General features: G+C 50.3%; 1 protein-coding gene across 1 annotated transcript in view; it reads left to right on the top strand.

Annotated features, from left to right (window-relative positions):
- GZMM (granzyme M) overlaps positions 1–14,406 on the top strand; it is a 41,480-nt gene extending 27,074 nt beyond the window's left edge. The window contains exon 5 of the mRNA XM_086946743.1: positions 11,521–14,406. Within this exon, the coding sequence (XP_086802869.1) occupies positions 11,521–11,715 (195 nt within the window). The 3' untranslated portion in view covers positions 11,716–14,406. The remainder of the gene's footprint in view (positions 1–11,520) is intronic.
- Positions 14,407–14,721: the final 315 nt, after the last annotated feature.

Below are 14,721 nucleotides of genomic sequence, written 5' to 3'. Positions count from 1 at the left end.
CCTTGCGGTCTGGGTGTCCTGCTCTTAGTCCTCACTTGTGTTCTTGAATGAATGAATTGATGCCTATACTCTCTAAAGTGAACTAGCTCAAGGGCCACTCTTAACTGTTTAAAAATATTTACAAGAGAAGAAGGTGGTCGCCCTTACTGTTGAGTTCTTTAGAGGTGGCTGTGAATTTAAGATGCTTTGGACTACGCCTTGTATGTCACGGAGGAGAGTTGCAGAGTTTAGAGCACAGTATGGAGCAGGGTTGACTGATTTCCATATGGCTGGGTCTGAACTGGGGTGTTAAAGTGAGCAAAAGAATGATGATGGATTCAACCCAGATGTAATAGTGACTGGGGTGAGCGCTCTGTCTATCATCGACTTGTGTTTGCTTTTTTCGCCCTAAGATGGAAGAGTACAGGCGCGCAACACCCATTGAACTCACTGGGCTTCACCCCCCCCCCCCCCCCCCCCCGTCGTGTGTGGCAGCCCAGGATGAGACAGATCTTGGGCACACACAGAGCCGCACACAAAAGTTTAACAGGTCCTTAAAAGACCATTTGCATGGTAATTAGGCCTTCCAGTTGTTTCACCCCTTCTAAGAGCGCCTGCAGCACCACTCTGCCTACTGATTAAAGGTTCAGCCCCCCCCCCCCCCCGAAATTTTTTTTAGCCCCCCCCCCCCCCCCCCCCCGAAATTTGGCTCTAGATGCGCCTCTGGAAGAGTATGCCCAGACATGGGTCTCTTGCTTACTTTGCCTCCTTATTCAAGCTATCCTGGCTGATGAAGGGTTATACCCTGAAACCAGTCCTAGGATGCTTGTTTCCAGTCCAGGGAGGACCTGGCTTGCAGTTCAGGCAGGACTGTTCCCATGAGGCACAGGGTAAAGACTGATTTGCATATGGCTGGGTCCAAACTGGGGTGGTGATGTGAGCTAAAGAACGATGATGGATTCAACCCAGATCTGTGACTGGGGGTGAGTGTCTGAAAAGTTTCAGCGCTCCGTCCCTCATCTCATTGTGTTTTCAGTATGGAGCAGTACTGCCTCCTCTAGGAGAAAATCAAGGGTATAAATCTCTTAATAAGCTGTGATGGGGTGTTTAGAACCTGTGGTGGGCTGTCCTGGCCTCAAAGCCTTGCTTCCATTAGAGGCCAGTGAGGAGCACCAAGGCCTTCCAACATACAGTCCTTGTTCCAGCCCCAGGGGGAGGCATGTTTCTTCTTACAGCAAGACTCACCATTCCTCCGATAAAGCAGGTCAGGTGAGGCCCAGGCACTTCTGTCATCAACCAGCTGATGCCACATGGACAAAGACTCCATCTTGCGGATAGATTCGGTTCCAGGTCGCTCCTGCTTTCTGGATGTCTTTGCCTTTGAAGGCCAGGCGGGTCAATGGAGACACTAGGGGGGGATGTACTAGGATATTACGCTCTGCTTCTGTCACAAAAGTGACGCAAATTGTGGTGAAATATTTTATTTCGATTTACTAAACTTGTTTAACGCTGGAAATAACATGAAAGTAACGCAAAGCAGCGCATAGCTTTGTATTACTTATAGCAAAGGGGGAATAACATGGGTGGAGCAATACAAGACCACGTGTGGATGAACAATAATTAAAAGGATGTGAAAATGAGAAACAAAAGAGATGGAATAAAAGGAAGAGCTTGTTGAAAGTGAAGGCATAATGAAAGCCAACACGGCGCAGTAGATTTGTGCAACAGGCTGGGACGAATTCACGCCCCTCTCCATGATGTTGCCTGGAGCAAGCGTGTTTCCATGCAACCAGCCAAGGTTTCTGATGCTAAACCCAATTTGCTAAATAAAGTAGATTGAGTTTAGCGTGAGAAAACTGCGTCCTTTTTAACGAGGCGCAAGGAAGGAGAAATGCTTTCATTTTTCCTTCCTTTTCCGGCTTTGTACGTGTGCTGCACTGTACAGCGCGCATACAAAGGGGGAACATGGTTTAAGTGAGTCTATGCATAGTATATTGTACTGGAAGGGTTCCCTTCCTGTACGAACCCTATGCTAGACTCGCAGAGACACCCGGGCATCGCGGCGCAAAGGTGTCATTTTGGTGCACGGCAGATGATTTCGGCGCCGGAGCTAGGGAACGAGGAGGAGAGTGCCATATTTCAGTAGATCTGCCGCTCTCCTCCGTTCTCCTTCTCAAGCAGCAAAGCATTGGCGGCTGCCGCACTGGGCTGCATGAAAAAGTGGTAGATATGCCCCTAAGTGACTTCTCATTGGCCGAGGGGATGGCATGAGGCCAGTGGGTAGCGCTCCCTTTAGACAGTTTTCAATCTGATTTTGGGATTGAGTTTTAGTGAAGTGGGGGGCATCTGTTGGACAAAGCAAAGGCAGTGTAACAAGTGCAGTATGTATGCGGTGGGAAAAAGTTTCAGATACAAGTGTTTGTTGCTCACTTATTATTAATGGCGTGAGATGTCTTTTATTTGTCAGATTTATATAGCGTTCCCATACACAGAGAGCACAAATTTACAATTCTCCCTTGAAAACAAAAGTGAATAGAATTAAACAACATTATTAAACCGGTAGATGAGTCTGGGAAACCTTCATGTTGAAAAGGTCGGACCTACTAGCAATCTGCATTTTGTAGTACTACAAAACACTATTCACAAACCTGTGTGCAAGCTTCACCTCAGCCTCTTGCGTCTTTTTCTGTGGCGAGATCTTCATCCTGAGTGCTGAGCCTCGGTGCAAGAAGGTTTACGTTTTGGTGGTGAATGTGGGCAGGACAGAGGGGAGTGGCTGTAAAATGAAACTACTTACTACTGAAGTGGAGGGGTTAAGGGTGGAGTAAGGAGGGGTTAAGGGAGGGTCAGGGAGGTGTTTAGGAAGGGACGTCTACTCGCCAACAGAAGAATAAGCCCATTCCTATTCACAAATTGCACTTCTAGGGTTAATGCTACCAAAAAGGGACCCAAAATGGTAGTAAACTGCTCCAATTCAGAGCTGGAGTACGCCCAGCACCACACACTGCCACCCACTGGTATCCCCCCTTCTCCGCCCCCAGAACTCAATTGAGTTGGAGACTTAAAGTAAAACTCATCGGAAATCATGGTAAATTTAATTATATTACTGTAAGTAATTAAAAATATAAAGTTATTAAAATGTGTAAAAGTACATTTATACTTGTAAATTACTACAACTGTAACTTCCCTTTGTCAATAGTCCAGTGGTGTCTAAAGATTCTTTTATTTCTACTGTCTTGTTAAATATTTGTATCTGCTGTGCTCTTCCTGCGTGTGTGCATAGCTCTGCAGTGAACAGTAGGTGGCACCAAAGCGCTGTTCAAAACACCTAAATAAACACATGCATTTTATACAGTATATGAGATGTCCGGGTTAGTGAGAGGTAACAGAAAGAGCTTCCTCAAGTTGGTTGAATGTCAAGGGGGCAATCAGCAGGGAAACTTGTCTTTCTTTTCCATTAAACTTTTCAGTGACTTACAGAGGGACACAGCCCAAACTCACATTATTTACACTGTACTCACATTTCACTTTTTATTTACAACTCACTGCCGCTCATCCTGTGATTAACAAACAGGAGAACGTTAAAGAATTGCATATAAGGTTCACTCCCATGCTTGTTCCAGCTCTCCCTGCCATGCAAAGCGAGTGAGACGTGTGTACCAGCCTACCTGACGCTGCAGCGGAGTCTCAGACGTTCCTGTGGTACTGTCCGCCCGGGCGGGCGACCCTTCAGTGTTGACTGGTGTACCGGCAGCAATGCATAGCGAGCCTGCGGTATAGGGCTCCGGCAGCAATGCATAGCGAACCTGCGGTATAGGGCTCCGGCAGCAATGCATAGCGAGCCTGCGGTATAGGGCTCCGGCAGTAATGCATAGCAAGCCTGCGGTATAGGGCTCCGGCAGCAATGCATAGCGAGGCTGCGGTATAGGGCTCCGGCAGCAATGCATAGCGAGGCTGCGGTATAGGGCTCCGGCAGCAATGCATAGCGAGCCTGCGGTATAGGGCTCCGGCAGCAATGCATAGCGAGCCTGCGGTATAGGGCTCCGGCAGCAATGCATAGCGAGCTTGCGGTATAGGGCTCCGGCAGGAATGCATAGCGAGGCTGCGGTATAGGGCTCCGGCAGCAATGCATAGCGAGCCTGCGGTATAGGGCTCTGGCAGCAATGCATAGCGAGCCTGCGGTACAGGGCTCCGGCAGCAATGCATAGCGAGCCTGCGGTATAGGGCTCCGGCAGCACTGCATAGCGAGCCTGCGGTATAGGGCTCCGGCAGCAGTGCATAGCGAGCCTGTGGTATAGGGCTCCGGCAGCAATGCATAGCGAGCCTGCGGTATAGGGCTCCGGCAGCAATTTATTACATTTTTTTATTTTAATTTCAGGAGTTTTATATAGCGCTGACCTGACCGGTGGGTATCGGAGCGCTTTACATCAGTTACAGAGCATGTTAAACACAAAATACAAAGATGCGGACAATCCCGTAATACAAATACTGATAGGTCACAATGCCAGAGAGATCAGGTTCGAGGTTGTTCGCGAGTCTGTGCTTCTCCGACAGCAGGACTATTGCTGTGTATCCTCTAGTCCCTCCGGGATCAGTCTACCGTAGCCCATTAATCAATCAATCAATCACAGCATTTATATAGCGCACTACTCACCCAGAGGGTCTCAAGGCGCTAGGGGAGGGGGGTCCGCTACTGCTCGAACAGCCAGGTCTTGAGTTGCTTCCTGAAGGTGAGGTGGTCCTGGGTCAGGCGGATGTGGGTCGGGAGGGAGTTCCAAGTCTTGGCGGCGAGGTAGGAGAAGAACCGTCCCCCTGTGGTGGCTCTTCGGATGCGGGGGGCGGCGGCGAGGGCGTGGCCGGTCGATCGAAGCTGGCGTTTGGGAGCGTAGAAGTTGAGGCGGCTGTTAAGTATCCTGGTCCTTGGTTGTGTAGGGCTTTGTGTGCGTGGGTGAGGAGACGGAAGGTGATTCTCTTGTTGACCGGGAGCCAGTGCAGGTCTCTCAGGTGTCCGGAGATGTGGCTGCGACGGGGTATGTCCAGGATGAGTCGTGCTGAGGCGTTCTGGATCCGCTGGAGTCTCTTCTGGAGCTTGGCAGTGGTTCCGGCGTAGAGGGAGTTGCCGTAGTCCAGACGGCTGGTGAAGAGGGCCTGGGTGACCTTCTTCCTGGTCTCGGTGGGGATCCACCGACTGATCTTACGTAGCATGCGCAAGATGTTGAAGCACGACGAGGAGACGGCGTTGACCTGTCTGGTCATGGAGAGGGAGGAGTCCAGGATGAAGCCCAGGTTGCGTGCGTGGTCTGTTGGTTTGGGTGCGTTGCCTAGGGCGGGGGGCCACCAGGAGTCGTCCCAGGCGGAGGGTGAAGATCCCAGGATGAGGACTTCCGTCTTGTCCGAGTTCAGTTTCAGGCGGCTGTTCTTCATCCATTCGGCTACCTCTTTCATCCCTTCGTGAAGGTTGGCTCTGGCGGTGGCGGGGTCGTTGGTGAGGGAGAGGATCAGCTGGGTGTCGTCGACGTAGGAGATGATGTTGAGGTTGTGCTGGCGTGCGATGTCTGCGAGGGGGCTCATGTAGACGTTGAAGAGGGTTGGACTGAGCGAGGAGCCTTGAGGAACGCCGCAGATGACTTCGGTGGCTTCTGATCTGAACGGGGGGAGGCGGACTCTCTGTGTCCTTCCGGCGAGGAAGGAGATGATCCACTCCAGTGCCTTCTCCTGGACTCCGACGTTGCTTAGGCGCTGCACTAGTGTACGGTGGCAGACAGTGTCGAAGGCCGCGGAGAGGTCTAGGAGGATGAGGGCTGCTGTTTCTCCGTTGTCAAGCAGGGCTCGGATGTCATTGGTGGCTGCGATCAGGGCGGTCTCGGTGCTGTGGTTGGCCCGAAAGCCAGACTGCGAGAGGTCGAGGGATCCGTTCGTCTCGAGGAAGGCGGCCAGTTGCTTGTTGACGGTCTTCTCGATGACTTTTGCAGGGAACGGGAGCAGCGAGATGGGGCGGTAGTTCTTGAGGTCGGTGGGGTCGGCTGATGGCTTCTTTAGTAGAGCGCTGAGTTCGGCGTGCTTCCAGCTCTCCGGGAAGGTGGCGGTGTTGAAGGAGGTGTTGATAATGTCCCGCAGGTGGGGTGCGATGACAGCGTCGGCCTTGTTGAAGACGTGGTGAGGGCAGGGGTCGGTCGGAGATCCGGAGTGGATGGAGTTCATCGTGCGGACGGTGTCTTCGGTGCTGATCGGGGTCCAGGTGCGGAGGGTGGTGGTGGGGGGCGGTGGTTCGGTCGTGGCGTGCGTCGGTTGAGTTCTGAAGCTGTTGTGTATGTCCGCGATCTTGTTGTGGAAGTAGGAGGCGAGGGAGTTGCAGAGGTCTTGCGACGGAGTGATGTCGTTGTTTCCGGCGTTGGGGTTGGAGAGCTCTTTAACGATGTTGAAGAGTTCCTTGCTGTTGTGTGCGTTGTTGTCCAGTCGTTCCTTGAATGCAGTTTTCTTGGTGGCGTGGATCAGTTGGTGGTGTTTTCGGGTGGCGAGCTTGAGGGCAGTCATGTTGTCCGGTGTTGGGTCTCTGCGCCAGGCTCTCTCGAGGGCTCGGCAGTTCTTCTTGGAGCTCTTGAGTTCGTCGGTGAACCATGGGGCCTTCTTGCTGCCGGGTCTGCTAGGCGGGGTCCTCAGAGGGGCGAGGTCGTCTGCCCAGTCGCTGATCCACTTCGTGAGGTTGGTGGCCGCTTGGCTGGGGTTCGCTGCGCTGGTGGGTGGGTTCTTGCTCAGGGAGGTCGCGAGCTGGTTGGCTGTGATCCTGTTCCAGCTTCTGCGTGCAACCTGTTGCTGGTGGTGGTGGATCATGGTCCTTTTGAAGCTGAAGTGGACGCAGCTGTGGTCCGTCCAATGGAGTCCGGTGGCGTGGCTGAAGGTGATGTCCTTGCTGGATGAGAAGACGGGGTCGAGTGTGTGTCCGGCGTAGTGGGTGGGGGTGGTCACCAGCTGCTTGAGTCCGAGGTTTGCGAGGTTGTCCAGCAGGGTGGTGGTGTTGCGGTCGTTGTTGTTCTCCAGGTGGAAGTTGAGGTCCCCGAGGAGGATGTAGTCAGCGGAGGGGAGGGCGTGCGGGCTGATGAAGTCGGCGATGTCTTCGCTGAATTGTGTGCGTGGTCCCGGGGGTCTGTAGATGAGGGTGCCTCTGAGGGTGGTCTTGGGGTTGATGTGGACCTGGAAGTGCAGGTGCTTGGCGGGTGCGAGGGTGTCGTCGGTGTTGGTCATGATGCGGATGGTGTTCTTGTGGATGATGGCGATGCCTCCTCCAGTCAGGTTGATGCGGTCCGTCCGGATGATCTTGTAGCCGTCTGGGATGGCGATGGCGATGTCAGGCACTGAAGAGGCGTTCATCCAGGGCTGAAGAGACATCAATGGCTTTGGCTCATCACGACTCCCGCCAAATGGTTCAGGTGATCGTGTGCCAGCCATCAAATGGAACAATCCCTCATGGAGCACGGATAGTAATGTGATACAGAGGAATCTCTTCTCCTCAGGGCCGCCTCATCGCTCCAGCAGTTCAGGAAAGGACTCAAGACCTGGCTGTTCGAATGAGCAGATCACCACGAAGCAGCGAGCATCTTCCTCGCCCTGAGACCCTCACGGGTGATTTGCCGCGCTTTTCAAGGTAGACTGATCCCGGAGGGACTAGATGATACACAGCAATAGCCCTCGTTGGTAGATTCTGTGCTGTTTCTTGGGGTGAAATATGCTCGGTCCAGAAACTTAAAATGTAGTCGCCTATTTTTATAATTCTTGAAGACCTTCTTTGCCTGTGTGCAGCAATATGTCTTCTTTCGGTCTGTTAGCTCGTCCCTGATTTCGGATTCTCAGGTCTGTCTGCCACGTGTGCATAGAGCTGTTTTGAAAGCAGAATATAGACACCAACCCAGTGGAATCTGTGTATCTGGTCAGCTGGGTTAGTGTAGGGTGACCAGACGTCCCTGTTTTCCCTGGACGATCCCGGTTTTTGGAGCAGTGTCCCGGTGTTCCGACACTTTGATCCAAATTAAAGAAATGTCCCGGTTTTTGTGCAGTGCCTGGGTTAAACAGAGATGAGCGGGTTTTCAAATAGTGTCTTGGTGCACCTGCTTACTTTGCACAGGTGCTGAGATGGGTTTCTATTGGTCTCTCCCTTTTTGTCCTTGGGGTTGAAAAAAAATCTTACGGCAGCAGCAGTACCAACCTTCACTGCTTTTGAAGAGACCCGTAATAGTTATTTCACAGTCTCATCATTCTAGAACTGAAGTATTCTCAATGTTATGTACAACAAAGCCATAGTTGCTGCTTATTTACCGTATGCAGCTAATAATTGACAACGCTAATAGTCATGGCTTGTCGTAGGTGTGTTGTTACTTGTTGTATTAGTTTTCTGGTTACAGTGACAGACGCAGCACATTTTTCGGGTGGGGCACTCTGCTAAGCACAGATTTTTTTACCTTGTATGCTTTAAGACATGCCCTTAATTCCATCGGCCACGCCCCGTTGAGAGATCCCCCAGGTTTGTGCATCCCACTTAAAGCCTGGTACTTCGGCTATGTCACCTGGTCTTTATAGAGCGCTGTATGGGCCTTCAGCGCGCTGCCTTGTTTCAGAGCGCTGGGAGGGCACGCGGTGCATTAGTGGTTGAAGGGAGTGTAGGGGGTATCATCGGGCGTCGTGTGCGAGTTGTGATGTGTTCAAGTTACTGCAGCCTCCAAGCCTGCTCGGGTAATATTTCTACTACATCTGAAGGCCCTGTCTGACGTAGAAGCGGTGAAACGTCTGCGGGTGCAGTTGTCTCATGGGACATGGTTGGGTGAGATACACAGTGTCAGAGGCCAGCTCTGCTTGCTGTGACCTACAACCCGTCAGTGCTGTAGTACCCTACTCTGCACTACTCAGTCTACCTACCTAGGAGGAAACTGGACGGTTCTACCAGATGACCAGAAATGCTGGCTTGTAATTGGACAGTAACAGCCCCCTGAAGAAAGGCACTCCCTAAAATGCACTTGGGGAATGTTTTAAGCACTATGATGTCATGGGTTTTACACCTGAGAAATGCCACAACCCCCCCCCCCTCCCCCCCCAGATCTCAGAGGCACAGACAGGCCTATAGTCACCGCCCATACCACACCTCAAAGGCACAGACAGGCCTTCTGTCAGTCCCCCCCTCCCCTCTTCCCTGAGGCACAAAAGCCCTGCTCTCATCCCTCCCTTCATATCAGAGACTCAAACAGGCCTACCTCCTCAGCCTTTCCCGCATTATAGTGCCTTTTTGTCTCCCTTTCTCGTCCTTCTTCCTCTTCTCTGCTTCTGGCATGGGAGAAGCTTTTTAGCCATTTTTGCAAGTTAGTTTTGAGGCTGTTCTTGGCAATGTTAAAGTAAACACTGCTTTCTGGTCTGTCTCACACATCTGATTTGCAGTATGTAATTCTTCATCTGTGTCTGTGGAGGTGGCTGTCATTGTAGTTCTTTTTCTAAGTCTGTGACAGTTGTCAAATAGTCCTACCTTTATGTCGACGGTTACTGCAAACGGTAGTCCTACTTCTGTGTCTATGACCTGTCCCGGTCTTTTGTTTAGAGAATCTGGTCACTCTAAGTTAGTGGCACAAATTCATAGGGTACCCCACATTCCACTGGGTGCAATGGGATTCTGAGGTGGTCACATGGATGTGCTGGTGTGTATTTGTAGAGCTGTGTATAATACGAGTGCTGAGAGGGTCAGCAGTAAGATGATTTTCGAGGGTGTAAAAGACAGGGGGTAAGGAAGTTTTTGTAGACAGGGATGTCCCTTATGTGTGCGATACACCGGCGGTGCCTGATAGGGTTGCAGCCTCAGTGCTGCGGCGGGTATCGAGCCAGATTAGGTGGGTTTCAGTAGCTCAGAAAGGTCGGTGTGTAGTAACTACTGTGTTTTAGGTTCTGACCCAGGAGGGGCGGTGAGTGATGGAGTGGACTTGGCAGGAGTCCCCTTTCCCTTTTCTTTGGGGGTGTATTTGATCTTTTTATCAGGTCTTCTGGGAGGTATCTCTTATGAATGGAAGTGTTAATGATGTCAGTGAAGGGAGAGACTTTGGTGATAATGGAAGAGGGATGAAAGGACCACATGACGTTGTCCGAGTATCATGTGACCCTGGAATGCAAGGTGATGTTTCCTGAGTGTCACGTGACCCCGGAATGCTGGGTAATGGACCAGGCTAATGGGGAAGTGAGGAGATTGCAGACAGGCCAGGGCACTGGAGGGCTGGTAAAGCAGAAGAGGGGTCATTCATGACTAGCTAGGCCAGCGTCAGAGGCCTTGAAGAGGCACCAACCTATTGGGGCAAACATTCTGATTTCCTTTAATTTGGGGTATGCCCAATGTGCATAATTTGCTTTGTGCGATTTGTGAAATTTCAGGAAAAGTATGCAAAATTACGCATAATAGCATGAAATGCAAACCTGTCCTATTTTACCACGGACTGCATCCTTGCATCAGTTTCTGACATGAGCACATTTCTCACAAAAAGATAGTGCGAGAAACACAATTCCCGCAAACAGCTGCTTCTCGCATTCTGGTTGTTTCTGCCATCCCACACTATACTTTTGTTGCAATTAGCAGTGGAGTTGCATGATGTGGCATAATTTAGGGAACTGCACAGAACCACTGTAACGCAAATTGTCCCAGATTACATTCTAATCATAACTGGTCCTGTCTGTGTGAAAGATGTAAAGATGTTCAAAGCCCTTCTAATCTGAAGCTTGAATGCAGTGTATTTAAACCGTCTACTGCAGAGTATGTGGTGGCTGCCAAGTAGGCAGAGTGGGGGGGCAAATGTGTGGCTGGCGTGTGCGTGCATGCAAGGTGAGTGGAGAGTAAATAAAAATAAATTACCACTTTCCTGGCTTGTTACTCTATGTCTGATATCCTCCTCGCTGCTGTCCGTGTTCTGCTCTGTCTCCAGCAAACTCCCCAAACCAGTCCTGGCGCTGCTCTCACACTGGTACCCAGCAAGATTGAAGTGCCAGGATTGGAGGGAGCGGCCTCCTTCAGTGTTCTCAAGAGCATTAGAGGCCTGCACTTTCTATGCCCAGCTGTCTAGGACATCTAGGTTAGAGAAGTTTAAAATGTGCATGTCTGGCTGGCCGTCACAAGGCAGTCGCTCATAAAAACAGACGCACTTTAAACTGAAGTGCACCGCTCACTCAGCAGCAGTGGTCCTGCCCAATTCGGACACTCGCTTCAGGACGGGTGGATGAAAAATAAAATGGTAATAAATTAACTTAATTAACATGTTTTTCATCTCTGGGACTTTCCTGCGGGGCATTTGTGGCATTGGGGCAACGCTTCTCTGTCCTAATAGCGGAGCCACTCCTGTGCAGAGTGCGATATCTGCAGCCGGGGCCCCCCAGGAAGGTTTCACTGCATCTTACAAGGCTTTAGATCCTTGCCTGGATGGTTTGTGTGTTCTGTTGCAGAAACAGAGGCATGAGGGGTGTTGGGTGATGTAAGGGTATTGGAAACGAGACTGTTTTGCTCATCAGCTTTGTGTCCTGTGTCCACAGGGAGATTCGGGTGACCCGGTGGTTTGCAACAACGGCGTGCTGCAAGGACTCATCTCGTTCAGCTTCAGGGGGTGCAATGTCAAATCCAAGCCCCCTGTGGCTACAGCGGTTACCAAATTCCTTGACTGGATCAGGAAGACGATGGCCTCACCTAGAGAGGACTACAGCAGCGACAGTGAGAACAGCGACTACTAAAGGAACATTTACAAAAGCAGGCTGCAGAAACAGTGCCTAGAACAGCATTCAACTAACTTAACGCCAAGAAAACCACAGGTTACAGAAGCAACACCAAGAACTGTTGTCTACAGAAGCATGCCTAGAGATGTAATATATAGAAGTGTCTACAACAGCAGGCCCTAGAACCACAGTCTACAGACACAAGGCTTAGCTTCCATTGCTGGTTAGATCAGGGCGTTCTAACCTAGTTGTCCCAGTTCCACTTCCTGTAGTTTTGCTTGCTAAGCCCACGATAAGTTGTTCAGCTGCCCTAACTTCACTCTTTCTTGGTACAGGATATTTACATTTAGATTCACTCTTCATCTGTTCTGGCAGCACTGCCTCCTGTGGCTGGTTAGTCTGTGTCTCTTCTTCAGTATCTCTTCGCTATAATAAGAGTCTTCTGATAGCCTTCCTCTTCTATCTGGGACTTGCACAAGGACTCTGTAGTTGTGTTTCTCACTCTGTCACAATTAGTTGAAAGATGTCTGTGCATCTACATATTCAGCTGCCGAACTCCTGCCTACTCCAAGAAGTCTCTGGATCCCAGTTACTTCCCTTTGCAGCTCCAGTTCTATTGTAATGGGCTCAAGTTATGGTCCATTCCCTGCAGCTGGCTGGAGGAGGCCCCCAGCTCTCTCCTCCAGATCCTGCTGTGTACTCCACAGATTGAAGGAGGTCTTCCCAACTCTGTCATTTCCATCAAAGCTCCAGCTGGCTGGAAGAGGTCTCTGTATCTCTCTCCATTCCAGGCAGTGATCTCTGCTGATTAGAAGGTATGTCTGTCCCCTGCTGACTGTAATATGCCTGTTAAGCTCATTCTCATGTCCTGCGGCGCCCCTTGCTGGCTGGAAGAGCTCTCTGTGTCTCTCTTCATGCCAAGAAGTTACCTCTGCGGGCTACCAGATATGTGTGCCCCCTGCTGACAGTGGCGTAACACGTGCCCCTAAACCCCTGCGGTGCAGCGGGCCCCCAAGTTGCAGGGTGCCCCCTTAGCACAATTCGTTGCCCAGAGAGCACGTACCTTGCAGGGGCCCGTGGAGCTCCTGAATGAGTCCGGAGGGGGCGCCTCCACGTACCTTGCAGGGGGGCCCCCTCAAGTTTCGTTATGCCGGTGCCTGCTGAGTAGAATATGTCATTTAATCTCGTCACTGTCTTCTGCAGTGGCCCATTTTGGCAAAGAGGTCCATGCATCTCTTTTACATTCCCTGCAGAGTCCCTGCTGGCTGGAAGAGGTCTCCACATCTCTCTTCATTCCATGCGGTTGCCTTAGCTGACTAGAAGATGGCTCCGCCCCTCCACTGACTAGAATCAGTATGGTAATATAGTATTTTCTTGCAGTGCCACCTAGTGGCATAAGAGGTCTATGCAGCTCTACCTCAATCCCTGCATCACCCACTGCTGAATGGAAAAGGTCTCTGTATCTCTTTCCATTCCATGCAGTGACCTCTGCAGAGTAGAAGATATGTGCGCAACCCTTAATATGTCTGCTAATCTGGGCTCCATATCCTGAAGCGCCCCCTGCTGGCTAAGGAGGCCTGTGCAGTTCTTCTCCATTCTCTGCAGCGCCACCTGCTGAAGGGATCCCAGTATCTCTTTCAATGTATCACTGTGACCTCAGTTAATTAGAATATGTATTTTAATCTTCTGTCCTTTTCTTGCAATAATCCCCTGCCTGCTGGCAGAGGAGGTCTGTGCATCACTTCTTTATTCCCAGCGGCGCTGCTGCTGGTTGCAAGAGGTCTCCAGATTTCTGTGCCACTTTCTTGTTGCTGACAACTGTCAGCCGTCTGAAAGAAACCTCTCTATGTGTCCATTCTTTCTGCAATTCCCTGCTACCTTCAAGAATTCTGTTTATTTCCATATGTCTCTAGCGTACTCTCTTCTGAGTGGAAGATGTATGTATAGCTTATGTTAATTTTTGGCAGACTCCCCTGCTGGCCAGAAGAGGTCTCTGTATTTCTTCTCTAATCCAGCATGCCCTAGCTGACTGGAGGATATCTCTGTATATGTCTCATTCTTTGCTGCCCCCTGCTGGCTGGAAGGGGTCAGTGTATCTCTTCTGTACTCCTAGCATTGCCTCCTGCTGTCTGGACTGAATGGATAGGGTCTCTGCATCAGTGCCCCGCTGCTGATTGATGGAAAGGGGTCTCTGATCATAATTTCACCAGGACTATGCATCTCATGTCCATTTAAGAAAGTGACCCCTGCCTGCCAGAAAAAATATTTGCATATCTTTTCCATTCCATGCAGTGCCCTCTTCTGGCAGAAAGAGGTCTATGCATCTCTCTTCCATTTCCTTCAGTGCCCCTGAAGGCTGGCCGAGAACAGTGGTTGTGCTCCCTCCCTTGCTGTTCTTCTGCTAAATGCTACAAGTGTGAGTGTTGCATTCTTTGTCCCTGATGCTTCGCTTGCTCGTGGGAAGGGATGTCTGTACCGGTCTCCCTCCCGCTTCTTGTCCCCTGATGGCAGTGGTAGATATCTTGCTAGCTAGTACTTTGCAGTAAGGTCTGCTTGCTATACAGTTTGTCATATAGATTCTACATTGCAAACACTTTGCTACCTAACTCGAGGCCAAGTTGACTCTCTTGGCTTTGTCACAGTTTCACAGCCATTGTCTGAATCTGAATATCTGACCTCTTTGAACAGCAATAAATCAGTTATTTTTAATGGTTATGTATTGTGTCTTCATTTGTGGCTGCATAGTGGGGTTTCTTGCTAATTCTTTGAAGCAACTAGTACGCTCAGATGTGTGGGTCATTTGGCTGTTCTGCTCCTGAGCCCTTCAACAATGGTAATAAAGAGCATAGGATACCTGCACATATGGTTTATAAATTTATACCATGATGTCGTTTTTGATGTGCAATAGTTATAAATAGAGGTATTTGACAATTACCAAAGCACAAATAAGACATTGACATAAAATTATAATAACTAGGCCTTGTGAGTATGGCTCCAGCTTTCTTCTGTAAATAGGGTTGAGAA

This window comes from Lissotriton vulgaris, chromosome 12, assembly GCF_964263255.1.
Source record: "Lissotriton vulgaris chromosome 12, aLisVul1.2, whole genome shotgun sequence".
In the NCBI taxonomy this organism is placed as follows: domain Eukaryota; kingdom Metazoa; phylum Chordata; class Amphibia; order Caudata; family Salamandridae; genus Lissotriton; species Lissotriton vulgaris.
Note: the sequence above shows the minus strand (reverse complement) of the source record. Positions and strands in the feature narration are given on the sequence as shown.